A 9,171-nucleotide genomic window follows, 5' to 3' on the forward strand; every position below is an offset into this window, starting at 1 on the left:
AAACCAGGACTAAACCAGATCTAAACCAGGACTAAACCAAGACTAAACCAGGTCTAAACCAGATCTAAACCAGGACTAAACCAAGACTAAACCAGGTCTAAACCAGGTCTAAACCAGGACTAAACCAGGTCTAAAGCAGATCTAAACCAGGTCTAAACCAGGACTAAACCAGGTCTAAACCAGTACTAAACCAGGACTAAACCAGGTCTAAACCAGGTCTAAACCAAGACTAAACCAGGTCTAAACCAGGACTAAACCAGGACTAAACCAGGACTAAAGCAGGACTAAACCAGGTCTAAACCAGGTCTAAACCAGGTCTAAACCAGGTCTAAACCAGATCTAAACCAGGACTAAACCAAGACTAAACCAGGTCTAAACCAGATCTAAACCAGGACTAAACCAAGACTAAACCAGGTCTAAACCAGGTCTAAACCAGGACTAAACCAGGTCTAAAGCAGATCTAAACCAGGTCTAAACCAGGACTAAACCAGGTCTAAACCAGATCTAAACCAGGACTAAACCAAGACTAAACCAGGTCCAAACCAGATCTAAACCAGGACTAAACCAAGACTAAACCAGGTCTAAACCAGGCCTAAACCAGGACTAAACCAGGTCTAAACCAGATCTAAACCAGGTCTAAACCAGGACTAAACCAGGTCTAAACCAGTACTAAACCAGTACTAAACCAGGACTAAACCAGGTCTAAACCAGGACTAAACCAGGTCTAAACCAGGTCTAAATCAGGACTAAACCAGGTCTAAACCAGGACTAAACCAGGACTAAACCAGGACTAAACCAGGTCTAAACCAGGACTAAACCAGGTCTAAATCAGGACTAAACCAGGACTAAACCAGGTCTAAACCAGGACTAAACCAGGTCTAAACCAGGTCTAAACCAGGACTAAACCAGGTCTAAACCAGGACTAAACCAGGACTAAACCAGGTCTAAACCAGGTCTAAACCAGGTCTAAACCAGGTCTAAACCAGGACTAAACCAGGTCTAAACCAGGACTAAACCAGGTCTAAACCAGGTCTAAACCAGGTCTAAACCAGGACTAAACCAGGTCTAAACCAGGACTAAACCAGGACTAAACCAGGTCTAAACCAGGACTAAACCAGGCCTAAACCAGGACTAAACCAGGACTAAACTAGGTCTAAACCAGGACTAAACCAGGTCTAAACCAGGACTAAACCAGGTCTAAACCAGGTCTAAACCAGGTCTAAACCAGGACTAAACCAGGTCTAAACCAGGACTAAACCAGGACTAAACCAGGTCTAAACCAGGACTAAACCAGGCCTAAACCAGGACTAAACCAGGACTAAACTAGGTCTAAACCAGGTCTAAACCAGTACTAAACCAGGACTAAACCAGGTCTAAACCAGTACTAAACCAGGACTAAACCAGGTCTAAACCAGGTCTAAACCAAGACTAAACCAGGTCTAAACCAGGACTAAACCAGGACTAAACCAGGACTAAAGCAGGACTAAACCAGGTCTAAACCAGGTCTAAACCAGGTCTAAACCAGGTCTAAACCAGGACTAAACCATGTCTAAACCAGGACTAAACCAGGTCTAAACCAGTACTAAACCAGTACTAAACCAGGACTAAACCAGGACTAAACCAGGTCTAAACCAGGTCTAAACCAGGACTAAACCAGGTCTAAACCAGGACTAAACCAGGTCTAAATCAGGACTAAACCAGGACTAAACCAGGACTAAACCAGGACTAAACCAGGTCTAAACCAGGACTAAACCAGGACTAAACCAGGTCTAAACCAGGTCTAAACCAGGGCTAAACCAGGACTAAACCAGGTCTAAACCAGGACTAAACCAGGATGTTTTATTCCATTGGGACGTGTGTGTTGAGTGTGGCTGCAGTTCAGTGTGTCTCCTGTTGGTGGCGCTCTGTCTCTGAGGCTCTAGTGGAAACCGCTTGAGGTCAAATGTGAGACGCGGCTCCAGATCTCGATATTCAAACCCTTTTCTTCATTTTCCCTCAAATATAAATATCTTCACCTGAATCCGACCAAACAAGTTCTTTCAGTGAGATCTCATTTCAGATTAAAAGCTCTTATCGCTCCTCTTTTACTCTGAAAGTCCATTAACCCTCGCAGCGTTTGAGGGGGCGGCATTTCAAACACACAGTTTAAAGAACCCTCTGTGAGACCCTCTGTGAGACCTACAGAACCCTCTGTGAGACCCTCTGTGAGACCTACAGAACCCTCTGTGAGACCTAAAGAACCCTCTGTGAGACCCTCTGTGAGACCTAAAGAACCCTCTGTGAGACCCTCTGTGAGACCTACAGAACCCTCTGTGAGACCCTCTGTGAAACCTAAAGAACCCTCTGTGAGACCCTCTGTGAAACCTAAAGAACCCTCTGTGAGACCCTCTGTGAGACCTAAAGAACCCTCTGTGAGACCCTCTGTGAGACCTAAAGAACCCTCTGTGAACCTGAACCTGAACCTGAAACTGAATCAGGACCGAATCAGTCTTAAACTGGACCCAAACGCTGACCTCTGCAGTGAAGTCACGACTCTGCAGTGAAGTCACGACTCTGCAGTGAAGTCACGACTCTGCAGTGAAGTCACGACTCTGCAGTGAAGTCACGATTCTGCAGTGAAGTCAAGACTCTGCAGTGAAGTCACGACTCTGCAGTGAAGTCACGACTCTGCAGTGAAGTCACGACTCTGCAGTGAAGTCACGACTCTGCAGTGAAGTCACGATTCTGCAGTGAAGTCAAGACTCTGCAGTGAAGTCACGACTCTGCAGTGAAGTCACGACTCTGCAGTGAAGTCAAGACTCTGCAGTGAAGTCACGACTCTGCAGTGAAGTCACGACTCTGCAGTGAAGTCACGACTCTGCAGTGAAGTCACGACTCTGCAGTGAAGTCACGACTCTGCAGTGAAGTCAAGACTCTGCAGTGAAGTCACGACTCTGCAGTGAAGTCACGACTCTGCAGTGAAGTCACGACTCTGCAGTGAAGTCAAGACTCTGCAGTGAAGTCAAGACTCTGCAGTGAAGTCACGACTCTGCAGTGAAGTCACGACTCGTAAAGACCACTTGCATCTGATGATTGGATGATCTTGTGATTGGACGAGGCACGTCTGAGAAAAAACTGCACAACAACGAGATCGAGACCCAAACCTGACGCTGCAAAACCACGCCCCCAGGGTAAACCACACCCCCGGGATAAACCACGCCCCCAGGGTAAACCACACCCCCGGGATAAACCACGCCCCCGGGATAAACCACGCCCCCGGGATAAACCACGCCCCCGGGATAAACCACGCCCCCGGGATAAACCACGCCCTGGATTATAATAAGAAACTGTCTCGACTCAAATAAATTGTTGCTCAATCGTTAAAGAGCAGAACCTTCAGGACTCAACTTTGTTACTTCAGTAAAAGTACTTTGTGTACTGGTGCTAGAGTCAGGACTCCTGCTGGTGCTAGAGTCAGGACTAAACATGGACTCAGGTCCAGGCTCAGGTCCAGGCCGTGCTCCCCCTGGTGGCTCAGAGCGCTCAGTGCAGGTTTGGGTCTCGAGAAGCACCAGTAAAATCCCTTTGACTTTGACAGAAAAATGTGTTTTCAGTGTTTTTTAGGGCTTGAAGCTTGAAGTGTTTTGTGCTTTCAAAAACCAGAAGCAACAAGCTGCGTCTGCTCTGACCATCGTCCAGAAGGTCCAGCAGGTCCAGCAGGTCCGGCAGGTCCGGCAGGTCCAGCAGGTCCAGCAGGTCCGGCAGGTCCAGCAGGTCCAGCAGGTCCAGCAGGTTCAGAAGGTACGGCAGGTCCGGCAGGTCCAGCAGGTCCGGCAGGTCCAGCAGGTCCGGCAGGTCCAGCAGGTCCGGCAGGTCCAGCAGGTCCGGCAGGTCCAGAAGGTCCAGCAGGTTCAGAAGGTCCGGCAGGTCCAGCAGGTCCAGCAGGTCCGGCAGGTCCAGCAGGTTCAGAAGGTACGGCAGGTCCGGCAGGTCCAGCAGGTCCGGCAGGTCCAGACAAACACAAAACATCTGGAGCTGACAAGTTTGGAACATTTTATATTTGTGCCGTTTTGTTTCACAGTATTTCCGACATGTTTCAAGGACGAGATCTTTAAAGATGCAGTTGAGCCACGTTTGGACCGGTTCACTTTGGACCCTTTTTCTAATGTGGTCTGGCTCCGATCAAGCTCCGCCTCCTGAGACTCATGTTTCCTTCATAAATCTGATCTAAATCCTCCTGAGGTTGATCTGAGTGTTAGAGGGGCGTGGCTAAAGCTAGTGTGTGTGAGGGGCGTGGCTAAAGCTAGTGTGTGTGAGGGGCGTGGCTAAAGCTAGTGTGTGTGAGGGGCGTGGCTAAAGCTAGAGTGTGTGAGGGGCGTGGCTAAAGCTAGTGTGTGTGAGGGGCGTTGCTAAAGCTAGTGTGTGTGAGGGGCGTGGCTAAAGCTAGAGTGTGTGAGGGGCGTGGCTAAAGCTAGTGTGTGTGAGGGGCGTGGCTAAAGCTAGAGTGTGTGAGGGGCGTGGCTAAAGCTAGTGTGTGTGAGGGGCGTGGCTAAAGCTAGTGTGTGTGAGGGGCGTGGCTAAAGCTAGTGTGTGTGAGGGGCGTGGCGTTTGAACCTCTCTTTATGTCATGCTAATGCTAATGCTAATGCTAACGTCAGACGCTTTATGAGCTGGAAATATCAGATTGTGGCTCTTGACAAAGCGAGTGCCATAAACAGGAAACAGCTGTTGCTAACGTGCTTTGCTAGCTTTGTGTTGCTAACATGCTTTGCTAGCTTTGTGTTGCTAATGTGCTGCGCTAGCTTTGTGTTGCTAACGTGCTTTGCTAGCTTTGTGTTGCTAACGTGCTTTGCTAGCTTTGTGTTGCTAACGTGCTTTGCTAGCTTTGCGTTGCTAACGTGCTTTGCTAGCTTTGTGTTGCTAACGTGCTTTGCTAGCTTTGTGTTGCTAACGTGCTTTGCTAGCTTTGCGTTGCTAACGTGCTTTGCTAGCTTTGTGTTGCTAACGTGCTTTGCTAGCTTTGTGTTGCTAACGTGCTTTGCTAGCTTTGTGTTGCTAACGTGCTTTGCCTGAGTCTGCGTTCTCCTTCGTCCAATCATCTGTCTGTGCTGTGAAGCTCCTCCCCCTGAGCTAAAGTCCACCTGGAGCCCAAGAGCCAGACGCTTTGGGAGCCAGAACCTCTCAGGGGCCAGAACCTCTCAGGGGCCAGAACCTCTCAGGGGCCAGATCCTCTCAGGGACCAGAACCTCTCAGGGACCAGATCCTCTCAGGGGCCAGAACCTCTCAGGGGCCAGATCCTCTCAGGGGCCAGAACCTCTCAGGGACCAGAACCTCTCAGGGGCCAGAACCTCTCAGGGGCCAGAACCTCTCAGGGACCAGATCCTCTCAGGGGCCAGAACCTCTCAGGGGCCAGATCCTCTCAGGGGCCAGAACCTCTCAGGGACCAGAACCTCTCAGGGGCCAGAACCTCTCAGGGGCCAGAACCTCTCAGGGACCAGATCCTCTCAGGGGCCAGAACCTCTCAGGGACCAGAACCTCTCAGGGGCCAGAACCTCTCAGGGACCAGAACCTCTCAGGGGCCAGAACCTCTCAGGGACCAGATCCTCTCAGGGACCAGAACCTCTCAGGGGCCAGAACCTCTCAGGGGCCAGATCCTCTCAGGGGCCAGATCCTCTCAGGGGCCAGAACCTCTCAGGGGCCAGAACCTCTCAGGGGCCAGATCCTCTCAGGGGCCAGAACCTCTCAGGGGCCAGAACCTCTCAGGGGCCAGATCCTCTCAGGGGCCAGATCCTCTCAGGGGCCAGAACCTCTCAGGGGCCAGAACCTCTCAGGGACCAGAACCTCTCAGGGGTCAGAACCTCTCAGGGGCCAGAACCTCTCAGGGACCAGAACCTCTCAGGGACCAGATCCTCTCAGGGGCCAGAACCTCTCAGGGGCCAGAACCTCTCAGGGGCCAGATCCTCTCAGGGGCCAGAACCTCTCAGGGACCAGATCCTCTCAGGGGCCAGATCCTCTCAGGGGCCAGAACCTCTCAGGGGCCAGAACCTCTCAGGGGCCAGATCCTCTCAGGGACCAGAACCTCTCAGGGGCCAGATCCTCTCAGGGGCCAGATCCTCTCAGGGGCCAGATCCTCTCAGGGGCCAGAACCTCTCAGGGGCCAGAGACTTTAGACTGAACCAAAGAGAAGCAGAGGAAACGTGGCTCCTGTCACTCAAACATATTTCTGCAGCACTTTTAGAAACAAAGACAAAGTTCAAAAAGTCAAATTTAAACTAAAGAAAACACAAATGTGAATTAAAGTTAAATATGTCATAAACTTATATTTTCTTACTTTATATGATTAGTTTATGTCTTATTTCTCTCTGAAAACTGCTTTTGTTCATAAAATGTGCCGTAGAAATAATGTCGAATCAGAACTTCTCAGATCCAGAACGTTCCGTGTGACGCTCAAAGCAGCGTCGCTTTAGCTCTTTTAATGGAAATATCTCTGAGTTTTGGTCGTGTGGAAGTGCGTTCGCTGCGTCTTTTGTGCGTTCGCTGCGTCTTTTGTGCGGCGCAGACGAGAGCAGAGTTCACACGTGACGAAAGTAGAAAATGATCCTGAAAGTGTGGCGTCCTTCCGAGGGATCCGTTCTGCGCAGAAGATGAAGAAAGTTGAAGAAGAGAAACACCAGACTTCACGATCACCAGCGAGTCGACTTCTGCTTCACCCAACGACGCATGGAACTGGAGCGAGGACATTCAGAAGGTCAAATACTGCGCTGTCCGTGGTGCTGAAAGAGCTCAGGAGCCAGGCGGAGCTGGCCCTGGTGCTGATTCATCTTTAGCTCATTATGGATATTCTGATATTTAAAGCAACACTGCGTAACTTTCTGCACACGTCTCCACAACTTTTCAACGGAAACCAGCTGGTACGAGTCAGGTTTGTGGAGATGCGAGCCCACTCACTGTGAGCTCGCCAGTGTCAGTTTGAGTTGAACATTTGGATAGAAAAATAACTAGTTAAAATATCTACTTCCAGAGTTCATAAAGAAAGAGGTGAATTCACGCGTTGGTCACGTGACTAAACCCGCGCGTCTCCAGGCTCACGCGCGTGGGATTAGAAAAGTTTTTCACGATGAAAAAGGTGAGTGACATGACGATCACGTGACGCGGCGCAAACGTTAAACACTGAAGTGATTCTTGACGTGTCGGTGGCTCCGGACGTGATCGACAGCGTCAGACACGTGACACTGGCGCTTGTCTGGCTCGAGGCTTTTCATCATTGTTGCGTTGGTCTGAACCCGCGCGCTCACCGTTGATTAAAAACGTGATCTGATTAGTTTTGAGTGAATATTGCTTGACGCGTCGCGGTGCGTTCGCGCCCGGGTGAAGCGCGTCGTGAACGTGGCACGCGCTCTCACTTTGTCTCGTCTCACGTGAGCGGAATGTGAGATCACGCGCGGCCGCGGCACCACCTGAAGCGGATCGTCACGCGCGGCCGCGGCACCACCTGAAGCGGATCATCTTGTGGAACGCCTGCTTGAAGTCCTCGTTGGACATGGTGTAGATGATCGGGTTGATGAGGGAGTTGAGGTACCCGAGCCACGTGAAGATGTCGAAGAGCTCCGGGTGGAAGCAGGACGCGCACACGGGCACCAGCAGCGTGTAGATGAAGAACGGGAGCCAGCACACGATGTACGCGCCCAGGATGATGCCCAGAGTCTTCGTGGCTTTGCGCTCGCGCGCGGCGCAGATGCGCTTCTTCTCCAGCAGCGCGTCGGACACCGTGACTTTGACCTGGCTGCACGGGGACGACGACGGCTCGCAGCAACTGGACGACGGCGTGTCGTTGCTCGTGCCGTAGTTCAGGGACGTGCTGGACGCCACGGAGCCGGGAGAGTTGGTGATGAGGCGCGCGGACGTCAGCCTCTTCCCCGGTTTGTTGCTGGACTGTTTGAGGATGCGCTTGCGCGCCTCCGCGTAGATGCGCCCGTAGAGCGCGAGCAGCAGCAGCGTGGGGATGTAGAAGGCGCCGAAGGTGGAGTAGATGGTGTAGAAGATGTGGTCCGTGTTCACGTTACAGCTCGTGACCTCCTCCACCTTCACCTGGCGCCAGAAGAACGGCGGCAGAGAGATGGAGATGGCGATGACCCACGCGGTCGCGATCATCCCCGCCGCGCGCCGGGGCGTGCGCTTCTTGGCGTACTCCACCGCGTCCGTGATGGCCCAGTAACGGTCCAGGGCGATCACGCACAGGTGCAGGATGGACGCAGTGCAGCACGTGATGTCGGAGGACAACCAGATGTCGCACATGACCTGTCCGAGCGTCCACGTCTGCAGCACCGTGTAGAGCGCGCTGATGGGCATCACGAGCACCGACACGAGCAGGTCCGTGAGCGCGAGCGACGCGATCAGGAAGTTGGCGGGAGTGTGCAGCTTCCGCGACTTGTAAATGGTCACGATCACGAACGCGTTGGAGAGCGTGGTCACCAGGGTGATGAGCGCCAAAGTCGCGGCAAGTCCGAGACGGAACGCGGCGCTGTTCCGCTCCGCCGCGCCGCCGCCGCCTCCGCCGCCGCCGCCGCCGCCGCCGCCGCCGCCGCCGCCGCCGCTCTCCGTGGCGGCAGGACGCGCGGTGACATTGTTCCAAGTGTCGTTGTTGGCGAAATTGAGCTCGTCAAACACGAGCTGCCGCGCCATGCCGCTCCTCTGCCGCGCGTCACATCACGGCAGCGGCACGAGCGCGGAAAAAACAAGCCCAAAAGTCAGAAGCGCGAGCCTTTAACGCGTCCGCAGAACAGGCGCGACCCGCCGCGGACGCGCCGCTGCCGCCGCTTCTTCATCCTCGAGGGGCGCTCCGTGACGCGCGGCCGCTTCATCCTCTCCAAACATTACATCATCTGCTTTAGGCCGTCCCGCGCGCCTCTGCGTCCCGCACGCCCTCTGCGTCCCGCACGCCCTCTGCGTCCCGCACGCCCTCTGCGTCCCGCGCGCCTCTGCGTCCCGCACGCCCTCTGCGTCCCGCGCGCCTCTGCGTCCCGCGCGTGGCTCCGGACGTGTGTGAGTCTGGACTCTCGAGGCAGGTCCAGCTTTAGTCCAGCTCAGGCTCGAGCTCAAATGCGGGAAGCACGCGCGTGTCTGCCCTTTATACTCTCTCTCTCTCTCCTCTCTCTCTCTCTCTCCCCTCTCTCTCTCTCTCTCTCTCCTCTC

At 53.2% G+C, this 9,171-nt stretch overlaps 1 protein-coding gene across 1 annotated transcript; it reads right to left on the reverse strand.

Moving 5' to 3' along the window:
• Window positions 1–7,395: 7,395 nt before the first annotated feature.
• LOC140380559 (5-hydroxytryptamine receptor 1B-like) lies at window positions 7,396–8,661 on the reverse strand. Its single transcript, XM_072464436.1, has 2 exons — window positions 7,472–8,661; window positions 7,396–7,436 (listed from the first exon to the last, which is right to left on the reverse strand). Exons 1-2 carry the CDS (start codon window positions 8,659–8,661, stop codon window positions 7,415–7,417), a joined length of 1,212 nt encoding a protein of 403 aa, XP_072320537.1. The 3' UTR covers window positions 7,396–7,414.
• Between the last annotated feature and the right edge of the window lie 510 nt (window positions 8,662–9,171).

The sequence above is a fragment of the Eucyclogobius newberryi genome, unplaced genomic scaffold (genome assembly GCF_026437365.1).
Source record: "Eucyclogobius newberryi isolate DKJ021-1_F unplaced genomic scaffold, fEucNew1.0.hap1 SCAF_479, whole genome shotgun sequence".
Lineage (NCBI taxonomy): Eukaryota > Metazoa > Chordata > Actinopteri > Gobiiformes > Gobiidae > Eucyclogobius > Eucyclogobius newberryi.